This window comes from Fukomys damarensis, unplaced genomic scaffold (assembly GCF_012274545.1).
Source record: "Fukomys damarensis isolate Sample0158 unplaced genomic scaffold, DMR_v1.0_HiC HiC_scaffold_23, whole genome shotgun sequence".
Lineage (NCBI taxonomy): Eukaryota > Metazoa > Chordata > Mammalia > Rodentia > Bathyergidae > Fukomys > Fukomys damarensis.
The window spans coordinates 23,725,919-23,744,676 of NW_022900935.1; the positions used below are offsets into that span (position 1 = coordinate 23,725,919).

Genomic DNA, 18,758 nt, shown 5'->3' on the forward strand with positions numbered 1-18,758 from the left:
TTAAATATGTTCAGGGACCATTTTCATCTCCAGAATTAAGGATTATTTTAATGTTTCATCATTGCCTTTTCTCTTTTACTTTCCTTTTTAGTTTTATTTTAGGATTCCCTATTTTCAATGTTCATACAGAGATTTCTTTAACTGAAATACCGAATAGTTTCTTTATTGTGAAAAACTACAATAGTACACAGGATCCTAATGAGATAATTAATAATGTGAAATAGGAAGTAAAGGGTTAAAGGTGTAGGGAAAGTGGGAAGGGTGGGGGAAAGGTAATAAGGGAGAGGAAAAAATATGAGAAACTGAAAAAATGGAAATAAAGTGTTTGTAAATGGGGAGGGGAGGAGGGGATGAAGGGAGGGCAGGGACAAGGGGAAAAAATGAGTATCAAGACCTATTATGTAAAGGCACAGAATCCCAATGATGAATGTAACTGTATTGTATACCTAGATTGTACCAGTAAACTCAATAAAAAGAAAAAAAAGAGTACTCTGTCCTCCATAATGGCAATATTCATCGATCTTCCCATCAGTTCTATAAAATTTACATTATTATAGCTATTTTGAGAGTTAAAGAAACCAATTATGTCTTACCTGAAATTACACAACTAGCAAGTGGAAGAGTTGCCTACTTAAAGTTGTCTTTTTTTTTTTTTTTTTAAGTCTTCTTATTTTTAAGTCAGTCACTCTATATCAAAGAAAGCAGGGGTTTTGGTGAAAACAAAGATGGGCTTTGGAGTCAGTTTCCTCTGGCCAAAAGTGAGAAATAATGTATTTACCTTAGACTAAGGCTACCCCAAGGGAGTGCAAGGTCAAATACTGTTTTACAGGCCTCTGCTTATATAAAACAGTTGTGGGTCCATGTGAGGTAAAATGGTTTATTGATGACAATTTAGAACAGTAGGTAGAGAAGAGATACACTTATGTATTTGCTTATTATCCAGTCAGTACAGAAAGATTCTTTATAGTATCTAGACACCATTGCTATCTCCTATGCTTCTGGATCCATCTCTCATTTTTTTTTTTTTATTGTCAAATGCATCATTCCTGGAAAGTTTCATATCCTGTCACAAGAAACCAGAAGTAGTGCTGTGATTTTTCAAACTGCTGTGGCTCTTTGGAACCTGTTGTATAGAAACAGTGTAGGTGTTGTCTCCTCAGTTCTCCAGGGTCATTTGTTTCAGCTGGCACCATCATTACTCGAGTTAAGAGGTTGTCCTTCCTGATGCCTGTGCATACTGGCTTCCACTGACTCTCCCAGGATGTGACTGCTTTGTTGATGGTCACAAATGCAAGTGTCACCCAGACTGTGCAGGCAAAGTGTGAGCTGAAATGAGTTTCCTGGTCATGGGAAATTTAATAATGTAAACATAGAACAGCACATCTTCCAGCGGTGTCTTCTTTTGGACTCTCTCAGCCCCACAGCCTGGGTCTAAGGCAGGACTGCTTTAAAGCTTGATTAGGTGATTAGATCACCTGGCACATACTCAGTAGCCATGAATTCCTTCATTCTTTTCATACCACCCAGAAAGAGGATGTGTTTTTATTTTTAAAGAAATGAAGTGTGGAAACAAAACTAAGTTGGATCAGTCACAGCAGGCCCTGGTGAGAGCCTCTGTGAGTCTTGTCCATGCAGAGTAGGCTAATGTGCTGGGAGAGCTTCCTATAGAGCATCCTGGAAGCCAGTATTACAATATTACACGTATTACATTACTTTTCTTACAGAAAGGAGTGTTAAGGCCCAAAAAGGAGAGAAACTGCAGTAATGTCAGCTCTAGGAACCCAGACCAAGCAGGAAAGTGGTCTGGGGTGATGGAGGTGTTGCACTGCCCATGGCAAGAGCAGAAATACAGGGCCTCCAAGACTGAGAAATTCCACAAATTCCGTATGGCTCAGAGCAAGCAGTTCCTCTTCTGAACTGAGAGAAGACATTTAAATCACTTACAATGATTTAAATACGGGATGACCCAAAATTGCATATTTTTTATTTTTATAAGATATAATAGGAAATATAAAAACAACAAGTACGTGTATATCTCAGGGAAACAAGAATTGACTGGATGAAATGACACCTGCTGGAGCAAAGCTGGGGATAGTCGGTGTGTAAACCAACAGCTGCCCAAGTGATGCTCCAAGTAGACCATTCCGTGGTTAACAGTGCTTCCGACTTTATTATAGGTGACCGGACTTGGGCAGAAGCTGTAGAGAAACTCATATCTACCCTGGAGGCTGCAGAGAATCGAGCCAGTGATGGCCAAGTGAAGTGGGTTGGCACGCTCCAGCTGTGGCCCGGAGAAGACACTGATCCACAGAGTTAGACTGACAAGGATTAGAGGAGAGCAGTTAGAGGAGAAAGAAACTGTCCTTAGGGAGAAACATTTCCATTTTGGACCTTGACAAAGGCTATTACAATACTTTTCTTACAGAAAGGCTATTTCAGAAAAAAATTAAAAGAAATGTTTAATGACAGAATAAGATGACTCATGCCAAGCAAAGGTGCTCTGTTATCTCTCAAGCCGTGTCATCATCCCAAAACAACTCCAGTAACTGGAGAAGGGCCTCCTCGTCAGGAAGGGTAGAGGATGGGACCGAAGCAGTGGCAGTGAGAGCTGTGTGCTGAGGGCCTCAACTGCACTTTTCCGCAGGTCCTGCCAAGCGAGTAACATTGGCTGCCTCTGATGGAGTTACTATGTGGTCTGTCAGGCAGCGTGCTAGGTGTTTAAACACGTGGTCCTCTTTTCTGGCTAGTTCCTTGAATGTAGCAGCACTAAGTAAGTTAACACGTAGGTGGTCCCTGTGTCCTTAAGGTGCGCCCTTCCCTTGGCAGCTGGGACTCAAGCAGGATATTACACGGTTTCTTGCCCAACTACCCCTTGTAATCAAATCCGCATTTGAGCCAGGTTCTCAGAGCTTCTCCACCTGGCTGCCCCTCTCTGCTTCCTCCTCTTTCCTATGGCATTCATACGGTGCTTCACAGAATGGCCAGCTTTCTCGTCACATTGTCACCAGATCCTGGGAATCACATGATTTCCATTGCAGCTTTTCAATGCCCTGTTAGAGGTTCGGATTCCATATTTGCCCACACTCTTTCAGTTTACAGCCCATTGCTTGGCCTAAGTTCACTCCTTCAAATGAAGGAGGGGGTGGTGGGGAGCGGAAGTCATGTTGATTCCAGGTTCCACTCCGGCTGTCTGGATTTCCTCTTCAGCGTGTGGTTTATTCTTCACCCCAGGGGCTCGATGACCAGTTTGTAGCACAATGGGCGCTCTTACTGGTTGAAATGCTAAGTCTCCCACAGTGAAAGGCCAGCTGCAGAGAAGAAGAACAAGGGCTAAATGATTTGATCAGACATCTGTGGGGGCCTCCTGGCATTTGAGTATGAGTGCCTTAGAGAAACTAACTATTCTGGCCTGAGGGATTTGGTGACCATTAATCTTGGTGGTTTTGACCGCTGACTGCCCCAGAGGTCCCAGCCGGCTGTATGAGTCAGAATCCGCAACACTCCCTCTATTCTTCTCTCGCTGGGACAGCCAAGGAGGCCATTTCTAAGGCATTTTAATTTGGTAATAATTGACATGGCCCACTGTACCCAGAGTTGCTTTCTAAATGAGGAGCTGATCTAGCACTCATCATCCTTGGTATTTGACTACCTTGCCCTGCCATGGTAAGAACTAAATCTGCTGCTGCCCTCCTGGGTCCTGGCTTCAGCTGGCCTGTGCTCTCCTCTTCTTCATCAAGCCTGGAGCCTTGCTCTCTTCCACATCTCTTCTCTAAGCACCTTCCAGGAGCTGAACACATAGACTGTGGAGAAAAAAGTGGTTTGTCTGTTGTGTGTTAAGTTCTGCAACACACCTTGTTAATGAAGGAAGCTACATCAGTCTTCCAATTTCATGAATCTTTGTGGAATTCAGAAAGAATACAGGAACTCAGTACCAGTGCAGACAAGCAGGTGGTGAGGGATTGAGAGACCTGGTATAGAGACTCAAAATGCCACACTGCTTATGAACGTACTTCTTGACTCTCTTCTCTCCCTGTTAGCTAGCCCAGTGACCCCTTCTTTGCTTTCACTGGGCTGTGCTGGTCTCTGATTCCATGTTGGTAGTGTCCTGTCGGTAGTTCCCACTCAGGTGTTAGGGAGAAGCAGGTGCAGATGCAGCACTGACTCTTACCAAGCTGCATGACCTTCATCATTCTGAGCCTTGTGTGTAAACACATTGCACCCACTCATGGTGTGGTGGAGAGGGGCTACTGAAGGCAATCTAGAATGTTTTAGCTTCTTCCTGGTCCAAAAACTTTCAGTAATTTCAATAATTGCACAGAGGTTTATAATTCATTTCCAAAATATAGTTTTTCACATAGGAAAATATTGTTTTTCTTCTGTTAAAATTTTTTGACTTTGTTTTGCCTACCAAAAGTGGGCTTGTCACTCAGCATTTGCATTTGAGGCCTTGAATTTCACTGGTAGGGAAGGCTTAAAATGTAGATTTCTACAAGAAATACCATGTATACAGATAAGCTTGTCTCTATTCAGTGAGCAATTACTTGCTGAACTAGGCCCCCAGGGGTGAATCAGATCTGACAGGCAGTGGCATCATCACTCTGGCTGTCCAGTACAGAGGCATCCCTCCTCCATACCCCACTCTTGGGTCTCTGCAAAGAACAGTGCTGAGGGCAAGCTTGCCATCGAGCCCTGCTCAGTGAGGCAGCTGGGCACCAGAGAGTTGGCAGCTGGCCCAAGTGGCGGGGGGTGGGGGGAGAAGGCTGGGACTCAAAACTGGCGGGCAGCCAGGTTCACTCAGGTGCCCCAGCAGGCCTGGCATTTAACCCCCTGGGGTCGTTGGGCCCATTCAGTTGAAAATGCCCTGGTCTTCTCTGGACTGAACAGGGCAGAATTCTGGTTTAGGGCAGTAACTCCAGCTCCACACTGAACACATGAGGACTTTGAAACCCAACAATGAGGGTGGCATGGCTGTAGTTACATAGCAGCAAAACCAGCCCTAGAACACAATCTCCTAAAAGGTGTTGCTTAGGCCGGGGTGTGACTTCCTGTGCTTGCCTGGTCTGCAGTTTGAAGTGCAGGGAAACGGTCATGATCATTTTATTATTCACAAAGTTACAGGGATCTTCTGTATGCCCCTCTTGGTGCAAGGTACTGGGGGGAGGGTGTTTAAATCAGCTTCTGATCTCAGGCATTTCTGGTATGGTGAGAAACATACAGCAACAGTTTCCCTACAGTATGGCAGTGCAGATGGGGTGAGCCTGTGATGTGGATGGCAGAGAGAGGAACAGCAAGAGCACCAAGAGCCACAGCCTGATCTGAGGATCGTGGAGTTACTCACAGTGAAGTGGACACACACAGTAGGATTCTAAAGGGCCAGTAGGCATAAACAAGGAGGGGAAGAGCAAGGAGTTACTCTAGGCAGAGACAAGAAGCGCATCCTCAACTAAAAGTGAGGGTTACACCACCCATGACACATATTATTGTGTCTACTATATTCGAGTCGCTGTGAATGGTTTCCAGTAGATTGATCGTACTGCTGTAGCAAAGAAACAACATGTAGAGACATACCGGAAAGTTGGAAAGGACAGTGCCTCTGGCAACATCAGAGCCTGAGGAGCTCTGTGCTGAAGCACTTTAAGCACTGCCATCTCAGTCTTGGAGCTGGAGGGGGATCCTGATTTCTGTCCTGTGGAGCTTCAGATTCCATTGAGGAGCCTTGCCCATTGATCTATCTATTCTCTTAGGGATTTGGATTTTTTATCATCGTGCTGATTGTAGGGAATGGAACTTTATTCAAGGTTTTAGCCCCTGCAGCTTTTCATGAATTAATAACCCACTGATTATTCAGTTATTGGCAGTCTGTGACTTTCCTTCTTTGTCCACAGGCCTGCTGAGTTAGCCACCAAGTACGCAAACTTTTCAGAGGGAGCTTGCAAGCCTGGCTACGCTTCAGCCCTGATGACTGCCATCTTCCCCCGGTAAGTCCTCTTATTCCTTCCCCTGACTAGACAGCCTGGTCACAACCCAGGAGTCAGACACCTAGCGGGTGTCTCACAGTGCCTTATGTTTTTCTGAGAAAACGAGATTCTTCTGTAACTTCCTCCTATATTCAGAAATCTACAGATATCTGAAGAGGACTTGGGTTTTGTTGGTTTTACCTAACTCTGCCTTTGCCATACCTTACCCTCCATCCTACCTCAGAGTTGTATGTGGCAATGCAGTTTTGTTTTTTGTTTTTTGGGGTTTTTTTTTTGGCGGAGGGGTAGAATCTACGTGGTCACCCCATGGAAACCAGGTATCCAGAGAAGCGAGGGAAGGCTGCCAAGCATAGATGCTTCTAGTCCTAGTATCAGTGGCCAAGTAAAGCTGTGACCCACTAGCTGGCTTCAGGGAGAGAAATTCAAATAGAGCAGGAATGGAATGATTTCTAAGGCTGACTAAATTTTAGCACATTCCCTCTGTGTTCATTTTACGTTCTGGAGCTTGTGGTCAGTGGTGTCAGGCTTTCTGAAAGAGTCTATGCCTAACCACAGAGTTCCTTCTACTAAGTGCCACCAATAGACCTTGCTTAGTGACCAGCCTTCTTTCTTTTTTGAAGCTTTGGCGTGGAAAAAGGGCTGAACAGATGAGATCATCTTGTCTTATTCGGAATGTCTTGAGACTGTCAGTCATTTTATTCTTTTGGAAAATGATGGGAGCTTCTCATTTCATAGGGGTTGGCAGAAGGGCTACTTAGGACCCTGTGGGAGTATATAGCACTCAGACCATCAGAGTAGTCTTGGTGACTCTGCCCAGTAGGAGAAGGACTTGCCTCCCATCCTTAGAAGGCTGAGGTTAGGGCACACATTGTGCTTGCAAAGGAATGCTGAGAAACAGCTGGCCCCAAGGACATCCAGAATATTTGGTTGCATGCTCCTTTTCTTGTTCAACATGAGCAGTTCCAGTTTAGCTCTTGTAGAAAGCAGGGGCTGTGCTGCCAAGTACCTGCTTTTCAGATAGAGATCTCTGCCTGGGATCTGCCTTCTGAATTTACTCCAAACACTTTGTTTCCTCCAGCTATGTATTGAGTCCCTCTAGATAAAGTGTTACATTCTTCCATGTGTTTTCACTAGCTTGCACCTCTGTCCCCTGAATCTGTGAGTTTTTGTTGACCTGTACATGTTTCTCCTACTTTTTCTAATTAAAAGTAATACAAGCATGTAGAGGGAAAAGCTCAAATAATGCACAGTGGTACTCCATACCCCTTCCCCAGAGACAGTCAGTGTTACCATAAATGGGTACATGTGCATTTATTGTTCTGTACCTTGCTTTTTACTCCTAAAAGTATATGCTAGAGATTATATTAGCAGCATATGTGGCTCCATCTGTCGTCGTCATCATCATCATCATCATCATCACCACCACCACCATCTGGTGCTAGAGATCAAACCCAGGCCTTGTATGTAATTCTGCTTTGAGCTGTATCCCTAGTCCTCTTCATTCTTTTTTTTTTTTGTACCGAGAATGGAACTCAGTACCTTGCGCCTGCCAGGCGGGCATGGCACCACAGCTAATTCCCCGACCCCTCTCATTCATTCTTAAAATGACTGTATAACATATAGTTGTATGAAAATATCATAATTTTATTAAAAGTAAAGTTTATTGAAGTTTACGTACAAAAAAATTACATTTTAGTGTACTTCTGTGAGTTTTGACAAATGCATGCTTTGTGTTACCACAACAATCAATAGCACATTTCCATTATCCTCCAGTTTCCTTTGCTTTTTTGTAGTTAACCCCTCTCCCATTCCTAGCCTCTGGCAACCATTGATCTATTTTCTGTCCCAGAATGTCATATGAGTGGAATCATATGACCCTTTTGAGTTGGCTTCTTTCTTTTAGTGTAATGCATTTGCAATTTATACGAGTTGCATATGTCAGTTAATTGTTCTTTTTCATTGCCGAGTAGTATTCCTTTGTGTGGATGTAACACAGTCTATTTATCTACTCAAAGGTCAAAGAAAAAGATAGGTGAGTTATTTTGGAAAATATAAATAAAGGCACTCTATATATACAGTGGTACCTCAGTTCACGAACTTAATTCTTTCCACAGCTCTGGTCACAGAATTTGTTCCCCAATTCTGGAATTGTGGAAAGAATTAAGTTAATGAATCTAGCTCTCACTGTATTAGTACAGGTTTTTTATACTAATGTACATGTTCATTTTTCTTGAGTAAATACCTAAAGGTGTGTGTTAGCTTTCTGTGTCTGTGAAAGTTATCTGGAATAGACGACTTAAAGGAGGAAAGACTTCTTTTGGCTCACAACTTCCAAAGGTTCTGTCCGTGGTCGCTTGACTCTTGCTTCTGGGCCTAGTGGGGCAGAATGTCATGGCAGGGAGCATGTTGTAGAGTGAAGTGGCTCACCTCATGGCAAACAGGAATCAGAGAGAGAGACTGAGAGGAATGGACTGGGGTCAAGATATAGCCCTGACGGTCATGGCTCTATAACCTACTTCCTTCAATTAGGCCCCACTTCCTACCTTTCCGACACCTCCCCACAATGCCATCAAATTAGGAATTCATCAGGGGATTAACCGTGCTGCACTAGAGATCAAGCCTTCAGCACATGAGCTTTGGGGACATTGCAGATTCAAACCATAACAGACAGAATGGCTAGGTCCTAGGTAAGCTGTGTATCTGACTTTATAAGAAACTACCAAAATGTTTTCCAAAGAGACTGTACTGTTTTGCTTTCTCACTAGCAATGTATGAGAGTTCACTTGGTATGCATCTTTGCTGTCAGCATTTCTTATTTTCAATACCAGGGATTGAACTCAGGGCCTTGTGCTTACAAGGCAGGAGTGGTGCCAATGAGCTATCAGCATTTTTATTTTAGCCATTTTAATAAGCTTATGGTGGTATCTCACTGCAGTTTTTATTTATTTATTTGTTTGTTTATCTTTCTTGGTACTGGGGATTGAACTCAGGACCTTGGGCTTGTAAGGCAGGGATGGTGCCACTGAGTTTGTATGCAGCCACGGCCCCTCACTGCATTTTTAATGTTTTATTTTACTAATGACTGAAAACATCAAGTATTTTTTCATGAGCTTATTTGCCATTCTTTTATCTTTATGGACCTGTCTATTTCAATCTGTTGCTGTTTTTTAGTTGAATTCTAAGAGTTCTTTAAATATTCCAGATAGAGAAGCCCTTTGTTACATACTCATGATATGCAAAAAGAATTTTTTTTCTTTTGTGCTGGGGATTGAACACTGGACCTTGTGCTTGCAAGGCAGGCGACAGCACCACTGAGCTAAATCCTCAGCCCATATGCAAATATTTTCTTGTGTTTCTTGACATTTTATTTTTATATTTTGGTACCGGGGATTTAACTCAGGACTTTGCACTCAGGAGGCAGGCAGCGGCACTACTGAGCTAAATTCCCAGCCCCATTTCTTGACATTTTAAACCATGTATTTCACAGAGCAATTTGTAATATTGATAAAATACAACTGTCAATTTTTTTCTTTTATGGATTGTGCTTTTGATGTTGTCTTAAGAAATATTTCGCTAGTCCAAGGTCAAAAGGTTTTTTTCTTGTTTTCTTCTAATATTTTTATAGGTTTAACTCTGACATTTAAGTCTGTGGACCATTTTTTAATATACTGTAGTAAGATATAAAAGCTGAAGCTCCCTTTTTCATATAGATTGTTGCAGTCAGGGTTTGCAAGGGAATAGATTTAATACAGGACTCATAATTTGTAGTATCATTTTATACTGTTCACCCAAAAAGTCAAATGCAGAGGAGTGTAAGAGATCTATCCACGTGCTAGAGACCTGAAGAATACAGCTAAGGGCGTGGATCCCATGGCAGTGTCCCGCACAAGTCCAGCTAGAGACCTAGACAGAGCCTAAGGCAGTGTCCTCCACAAGTCTAGCAAGAGGCCTAGAGCCCACAGCAGTGTCTCATGCAAGTCCATATCGAGGATCTGCCTTGGTAAGACCCAAAGGCCAGTGGTAGACACTAGAAAGTCTGTGCCAATGGGGTGAAGGATCTGTGCCACCCGGCTGAGAGATCTGCACAGGAGCTAGGATGCAATGCTCAAAGTGAAGACCAAAGTTTTCCTGAACAGCAGCCATCCCTGGATAACAGACAGGACCTGAACTTCTCTCACAATGAGAACAGCTGAGTTTGTATCGGGAAAACCAACCTCGGCCAGCTTCTCCAAGAAAATCAATGGCATAAATCTTCCCCTCTGGTTTTCCTTCTATGCTCTTGGCAGTAATGCTCAGGTGGGTCCTTCATGCCCAGAACCATGCTGATTCAGTTCAGCTGGCATTCCAAGTTGATTATTAATCCACCATACAGATATTCAGTTGTTCCAGAATTATTTGTTAAAGACTACTCTTTCTCCCATTGAATTACTTTGGCAGGTTGGAAAATCAGTTAAACATATATGCGTGGGTATTCTGTTGTTCTGCATCTGTCCATGTACCATTATCATACAGAACATGGACAATCATGTTTTCTGTTACTAAAGACAGTTGTTTTTTTTGTTTTGTTTTGTTTTGGTTTTTTTGGTACTGAGGATTGAACTCGGGTCCTTGTGCTTTCGAGGCAGGTGGTAAAACCACTGAGTTAAATCCTCGGCCTAAGCCCAAATACTACTTTCTTATTTATTTTTTTGGTACCAGGAATCAAACTTGGGTCCTTGCACTTGCAAGGCAGGTGGCGGCACCACTGAGCTAAGACAGTTTTATTTTTTCCTTTCCAATCTGGATGTCTCTCTTTTTTTCCTCCCCACCGGATGTCTCTCATTTTTTTTGTCTTGCCTTACTGCATGTAACTATAGTATAGAAAAAGGAAGTTCCAATGCTCCAATCACATGCTTCATTCTCTGCTAGTCAACTTCTGACCTGAGGATGTCTAGGAGCCCATGAAAGGTTACCTCATTAGAACAAAAAATGCTCCTGTCACTTAGGAAATTGCAAAGGCCTTAAAAGGTCTCAGTCAGAAACTGGAGTGAAATATTAGAACAAAATTAGAACAAATATTAGAACTAAATATTTTCCTATTATTCCTGCCTGTAAGAGTTTTATAAGGTCTTTGTCAGGAACTAGGGGTCAGAGGAAGATATATGTGTTCTGTGCATGCATGTGTGTGTGTGTGTGTATGTGTATATGTATGTTCATGTGTTTGTATTTCACAGCTTGCCTTTTTCATTGCGAATTTTTTATCAAGAATTAAATTTTAGGGGCTGGGGATTTAGCTCAATGGTTCTGCCTCCTACCTTGCAAGTGCAAGGACCCGAGTTCAATCCCTGGTACCAAAAAAAAAAGAATTAAATTTTATCTCGCTATGTGCTTCAGGCTGGCCTTGAACTTACTATGTATGTAGCCTATGCTGGACTCGAATTTGCTGCAATCTTCTTGCCTTCCGAGTGCTGAGATTACTGACATTCACCACCACATCCAGTTTAGATCATAGGATTGAAGGAAATGTTTACTAGGCTGGGGATGTAGTTCAGGGGTAGAGTGCTTACATAGCAAGCATGAGGCCCTGGGTTCAACCCCCAAATTAAAAAAAAAAAAGAAAAGAACATACTTACCTATGGCTAAAGGGACAAATAACATTGAATGACAAATTGAAGCTAGATTTATTTGAAATTAACTTGCTTTGTATATTTGACTTTGATTTTTTGAGACAGGGTCTCACTATGTAGTTGAGACTGACCTGGAACTCACTATGTAGTCCAGGCTGGTCTCGAACTCATAGTGATCCTCCTGCCTCAGCCTCCCGAGTGCTGGGATTACTGGTGTGAGCCACCACGACCAGCCTTGTATATTTGACTTTAGAATCATGTAATATAAGTTTTAAATGAAATTAAATTAAAATTAAAATTAAATTAAAGATTAGTAAAACTGAAAAAAAATTTTTTAATAGATCTAGGGCTATTCACTTTTTTCTATTCTGTAATAGTCTGTGTGTCTTTCAAGAAAGTTTTGTATTTCATTTAGTTGTTGAATTTATTGGCATAAAATTACTAATATTCCCTTAAAATCATTTTGGATATCTATTAAAATCATCTCTATCATGACTCATACTGGTAATTTTTTGTTTGTTTGTTTGTTTTTGTTTTTCTGACAGTCTCGCTATTAGTTCAGGCTGGCCTTGAACTCACTATGTACCCTAGACTGATCTCAAACTTGTGTCAATCCTCTTGCCTCAGCCTCCTGAGTACTGGAATTATAGGCACACGCTACCATGCCTGGCAGATATTGGTAATTTTTAACCTTTATCTCTTTTTCCTAATTCATATAGTTACAAGTTTGTTATTTTTTTACCGATCTTCCCAAAAATCCAGATTTTGGTTTTATTGGTACATTCTTGCCCACTGATTTTTTTTCCATTATAAATTTGACTACTGCTCTTATCTTTATTATTTGCTATCTGCCTCTTACTTTAAATTTGATTTATTAGCCGGGTATGGTAGTGCACGCCTGTAATCCCAGCACTCAGGAGGATGAAGCAGGAGGATCGCTGTGAGTTCGAGACCAGCCTGGGCTACATAGTGAGTTCCAGATCAGTCTCAACTACATAGTGAGAGCCTGTCACAAAAAACCAAAAAAAAATTAATTTATTATTGTTGTTTATTAGGATAGAAGGTTAGACCATTGATTTGATTCCTTTGGATGCTATAAATTTCCCTCTATTTACTGTATTGGCTTCATGCCACAAATTTTGATATGTTGTTTTTTAATTTTTATTGAATTTAAAATATTTTCTAATTTTACTTGTGGTTTATACTTTGACCCAAAAGGCCCTTTTAAGTGTTTTGCTTAATTTCCAGATATTTGAGGCAGATATTTGTGTGAGATTTCTGGTGTTTTTGTGATCAAAATCTACTTTATATAATTTGAAATACATTTAAATTGATTAGGAACTGAATGATGGAACATAATATAGTCTGCCCTGATAAATGTTCTGTAGGTACTTGAGAAGAAAATATTTCTGTTATAACTGAGTATTTTATAAATGACAATTACATATGGTTGGTTGATAGTGTTTTTCAATTCTTCTGTATCTTTACTGGTTTTCTCTCCATGCTAACAGTTGTTGACAGAAGGGTGTTGAAATCCTCATTTATCAGTTTTTGCTACTTGTCTTTAGAAGCTTGGTCACTTGGTATATGTACCTTTAGGGTTGTTTAATCAGATTCCCAGTGGTTCCTTCATTATTTTTTCCCTGGCAGTAATTCTTCTGAAGTCGTCCTTGTCTGATATTACTATAACTACTCCAGCCTTTTTAAAATTAGCTTTCACAGGGCTGGGGGTTTGGCTCAGTGGTTCCACTGCCTGCCTTGCAAATGCAAGGGCCCGAGTTCAATGGGCAGGCATATGTTTGCATTTGCTCTTGACTGTCACAGGAATGGCTGGGCAGAGGGCCATCCTTTTGCTTTTAAACTATTTGTGTATACATTTAAACTGGGTTTCATGTAGACAGCATGTAGTTGAGTCAAGTTTAATTCAGTCTGACAGTGTTTTTCTTTTATTGGGATGCTTATATTTCTGTAGTATTTACATATAATTGTTGATATGTTTGTGTTTAAGTCTACCATGTTGCTTATAGTTTCCTGTTTATTTTTTTTCTTGCCTTCTTTTGAATGCTTTATGATTTTATTTTACCTTCACTTCTTAGCTTAACAGCTGTACTTTTTTATATTTTTCTCAGTTAATGTAGAATTAGCAATCTACACCTTTAATTTATAATACTGTTTGCAAACAACATTGCACACTTAAGAGTAAAACAGCCTTACAGTGTTATACTTTCATTTCCCCCTTCCATCCTTTGTACCATTTGTCGCATGCATTTTTTTCAAGTATAATAAATTATATTCTACTTTAAGCAGTCAGTTGTCTAAAGTGATTTAAAAATGAGGGGAAAGCAACCTATGGAATAGAAGAAAATATTTGTAAATTCTATATCTGATAAGGGGTTAATATCTAAAATATATAGAGAACTCCTAAAATTCAGCAGCAACAACAAAAGGCAAACTGATTTAGAAATGGACAAATAACTTGAATAGGAACTTTAAAAGAGAAGATATACAGGTCTGGGGATTTAGCTCAGTGGGACTGCACCAGCATTGCAAGTGCGGGGTCCTCAGTTCAATCCCTGGTACCACAGGAAAAAAAAAAAAGATGTACAAGCAACCAACAAGCATATGAAAAGAGGTTCAGCATCACTAACCATTAGGGAAATGCACATTAAAATTACAGTGAGATACCACCCCATATCCATTAGGATGGTTACTATCCAAAAAAAAAAAAAAAGAAAGAAAATAAGTGCTGGCATGGTTGTAGAGAAATTAGAACCCCTATATACTATTAGTAGAAATGTAGAATGGTGCAGCCACTCTGAAAAACAATATATTTCCTGAATATTTGAAAATAAAATATCATATCCATAATTGCCAAAAGGTAGAAATAAACCATGTCCATCAACAGGTGAAGAAACAAACAAAATGTGGTATATATACAGTGAAATCTTATTCAGACTGCAAAAGGAAAGAAATTCAGACATCTTCACAACAATGTGAATCTACTTAATGCTACTAAAATATATACTTAATCAGGGCTAAGATGGGCTAAAGCTCCTCATCAGGGAAGCTGTACTGTGCTATTAGCCTTGACTTGAGACACACAGAGGTGACATAAAGAGAGCCATTTTGGATGTCCTTCAACTTCAGTGCTTAGGAAGACTGTTTTCAGACACTGTTGTGAAGAAGAGCTGTTGAAAACATCATAATACTGCAGTTCAGAAGAAAGGAATAGAGCTAAGTAATCAAGAAAATGCCTCCTCTTGAAACAAATGAACCAATCTCCAGAGATGGTGTAGAGAATGTTGATTGTGTTATAAGAGAATTCATTAACCATGTGGACTAATTATAAAACAGGTTCTGTTTGAAGATGGAAGACACTGATGGAAGATTTCTTGGACTTAGAGTTAAAGGAAACATAGAAGAGGGGTTAGTCACAAAATAAAATTGCTGAAGTAAATGCAAAACAAGAGAAAGTCTCACTGAGTGCAGAAGAAAAGGCCAAAGAAATTAAGATATGAAAAGAGGAGAAAAAGAGAGATGTAGAGACTGTGAGATATGACATTTGTATAATAGGAGTACGTGAAGAGAGGACAAAGCAAATGAAGCTGAAACAATAATTAAGGAACTAATTGAAGAAAATTTTCCAAAGAATGAAATCAGCCTGCAAATGAAGAAGGCTCACAGGGTACCTTTAAAATGTAATGAAAAGAAGACAACCCCTAGATATGTCCTAGCGACTTTTTTAAATTTCAAGGATAAATAAAAAATTTTTGCAAGTGGGCCAGGGATTTAGCTCAGTGGTTCTACCACCTGCCTTGCAAGCGCAAGGTCGCAAGTTCGATCCCCGATACAAAAAAAAAAAAATTTTTTTTTTTTTTTTTGCAAGTATCCCGACAGAGAAAACAGGTTACCTGTAAAGGGTCAAAAGACCTCAGATTTTTCTCTTGCAATTCTAAATGCCAAGAAAACAATGGAATAATATTTACAGAATTTTAAGGGAAAATAATTTTGAACCAAGAATTATATCCCCTGCCAACTTAGTATTTCTGAATGAAGGCAACTGAAAGACATTTTCAGATAACAAGGGATTAAGAAAGTAAATTGACCAAGAACCTTCTCTGAAAAGTTTGCTGAATGATTTACTGCAGCCAACAGAAAAATTAGAGTATGGGGACAATTGTATGAAAGATTTGATGGCAGTCATCCAAACTATTAAGAAACATGAAGTCTAAAATTGTTACATACAGGGTAATAGACCTAAATGCAAAAATAGATTTGTAAGCTAGATTTAAAATTTTCAGTTTATATAGTTTTCAACTGTTAAAGTGCATGTCAAATATTCAGTATACTCAAGGACCTGTGTTCGATACCTGGTACAAAAAAAAAAAGTCAGAATATTGGGCAAAAAATTACTGTTTTATTTTTGCCATGTAATATTACAGATAAAGGTGCATGTTGCTAAGCCACATGTTTGTTACATAAAAATATCTTGTCACTGTGGGCAAGATGAGTACAGTAAAAACATTCTAAAGGTTAATCTGACAAAACTGGCAAATGGTACAATTTTATTTCCTTTCAAAAAAGCTAGGATGTTTAGTGTTTCTGTTTTAATATTTAGATCTTTAATCCACTTGGATTTTAATTTAGTGCATGGTGAAAGATAAGGGTGTAGTTTTAATCTTTTGCAGGTTGAGATCCAGTTTTTCCAACACCATTTACTAAAGAGGCCATCCTTCCTCCAATGGGGACGGTCAGCTCCTTTGTCAAAGATGAGGTAGCTGAGTACGTCTGGAGTTGTTTTTGTGTCTTCCAATCTGTTCCACTGATCCTCAGGTCTGTTTCTTTGCCAGTACCATGCTGTTTTTATCACAGTGGCTTTGTAGGGTGAAAAATCTGTTCCTGATCCTCAGGTCTGTTTCTTTGCCAGTACCATGCTGTTTTTATCACAGTGGCTTTGTAGGGTGAAGATAAGTTAGGCAGAACTCTGGAAGACATTGACATAGGAAAAGACTTTATGAACAAATCCTCAGTAGCACGGGAACTAGCAGAAAGAATCAACAAGTGGGATCTCATCTTGTTAAAAAGCTTCTGCACTGCAAAAGAAACCATCAGCAGAACTAAGAGACAACCTACAATGTGGGAAAAATTTTTTACCAGCTGCTCCTCAGATACAGGACTATTATCTAGAATATATAAAGAACTCAAAACAACCAGCCCCCCCGCCAAATATAAAGACCTAATTCAAAAATGAGCATCTGAAATGAACAGACATTTCTCAGACAAGTAAAAGCAGCAAGTAAATATATGAAAAAATGTTCCACATCACTAGTCATTTGAAAGATACAGATGAAAACAACACTGAGATTCCATCTTACCCCACAAGAATGGCTGCTATCCAGAAATCAAACAATAACAAATGTTGGCGGGGTTGAGGGGAGAAAGGAACCCTTCTCCATTGTTGGTGGGAGTGCAGACTGGTGCAACCACTATGGAAATCAATATGGAGATACCTCAAGGAGCTGGGACTAGCGGTTCCATTTGACCCAGGCATCCCTCTTCTGGGTATCTTTCCAAGAATTAAAAGAATCATACCAGAGTGATATATGCACACCCACGTTTATAGCGGCACAGTTTGTAATAGCTAAAACTTGGAAACAGCCCATTTGCCCATCAGTTGGATATTGGATAAAGAAGATGTGGTTTTTCTATAAAATGGAATACTACTCAGCCATAAAGAATGAGAAATTAGATTCATTCATAGGAAAATGGATACATATTGAGGATATACTCCTAAGTGAAATAAATAAGTCACACATGTGTAAATACCAATAGTTTCTCTGGTGTGAATAAACTGTAATAGTACATAAGATCCTAATAAGATAACTGACATTGTGAAATGGGAAGAAAAGGACTAAAGGTGTAGGAAAAATGGGAAGGGCAGGGGAAAGGTAATAAGGGAAAAGAAAAAATATGAGAAAATGAAAAAATGGAAATAAAGTATTTGTAAATGGGGAGGGGAGAAGGGGGTGAAGGGAGGGCAGGGACAAGGGGAAGAAATGAGAACCAAGACCTGTCAAGTAAAGGTACAAGATCCCAATAATGACTGTAACTGTACTGTATACCTAAAATGTACCAATAAACTCACTAAAAGAAAAAAAAACAAAAAAGCTAGGACATTCATAATGTTACTACTGATAATGTAAGGTGAAAATTTCCAAAGCACTGATTGGAGAGTGATTTTTATATTTGAAATATTGAATGAGAAAACCAGTGATTACTGTATCAGATGGTAGTTTGTATAAATTAGTCATTGAGTTGTGGACAAAAGTAGAATGTATGCTGGACATTCCAAGTTTCCGGAATTGAAAAGAAGTGAAAATCCAAGAAAAAGTAGAAAAAGAGAAACACTACAGAAGTGTTAAAATTTGTATAAAAGATAGTGACAGAGATAGAGCTGAATTATAAACTATTTAAATTTCCAATTAATAAGATTCAAATTGAGTTAAAAAGAAAATATCCAGCCAGGAGTGGTGGTGGTTTGTCTGAGAAAGTCTTTATTTTGAAAAGTGTTTTGTTCTGTTTTGGTTTTGGTTTTTTGGCTTTTTTGGCTAAGTATACAATTCTAGGTTGACAGTTTTCCTGTCCCTTCCTCTTCTAGTAAAGATGTAGCCCCATTTTTATTTATTTATTAGTTTGCATAATTCCTGACAAAAAGTCTTCTGTCTCTTGTCTTTTGTCTTTTTAGTAGTATCTACGTATCTGTAGTAGTATCCCTATCTTCTGGCTGCTTTTTGAGATTTTTTTACTTTATCACTGATTTCCAGCAATTTGAGTATGACATACTACTTTATTATGGTTTTCTTTGTATTTGGCTTGAGTCTTTTTTTTCTCTGGTACCAGGTATCGAACTGAGGACCTTGTACTTGTGAGGTAGGTGTTGGCACCACTGAGCTAAATCTCCGGCCCAGACTTGAGTCTTATATTACCCCTTGGATTTATTTGTAGGTTCATAGTTTTGTTCATTTTCAAATCAAGCTTGGATCCTTTTCCCACGTTATTTCAAATATTTATTCCTTTCCCAGGATTTCAGTTATACAACATACCATTTGCCTCACAGGTCACAGTTAATACTCTAGTGTGTATCTTTTTTTTTTTTTTTTTTTTTTTTTTTTTT

At 39.7% G+C, this 18,758-nt stretch overlaps 1 protein-coding gene across 7 annotated transcripts in view; it reads left to right on the top strand.

Moving 5' to 3' along the window:
* The window catches only part of St3gal3 (ST3 beta-galactoside alpha-2,3-sialyltransferase 3), a 168,072-nt gene that overhangs the window by 86,179 nt on the left and 63,135 nt on the right, over positions 1 to 18,758 (top strand). For all 7 annotated transcript variants that reach the window (XM_010634624.3, XM_010634628.3, XM_010634601.3 and 4 more), the window contains one exon: positions 5,886 to 5,978. In XM_010634624.3, the coding sequence (XP_010632926.1) occupies positions 5,886 to 5,978 (93 nt within the window). The remainder of the gene's footprint in view (positions 1 to 5,885; positions 5,979 to 18,758) is intronic.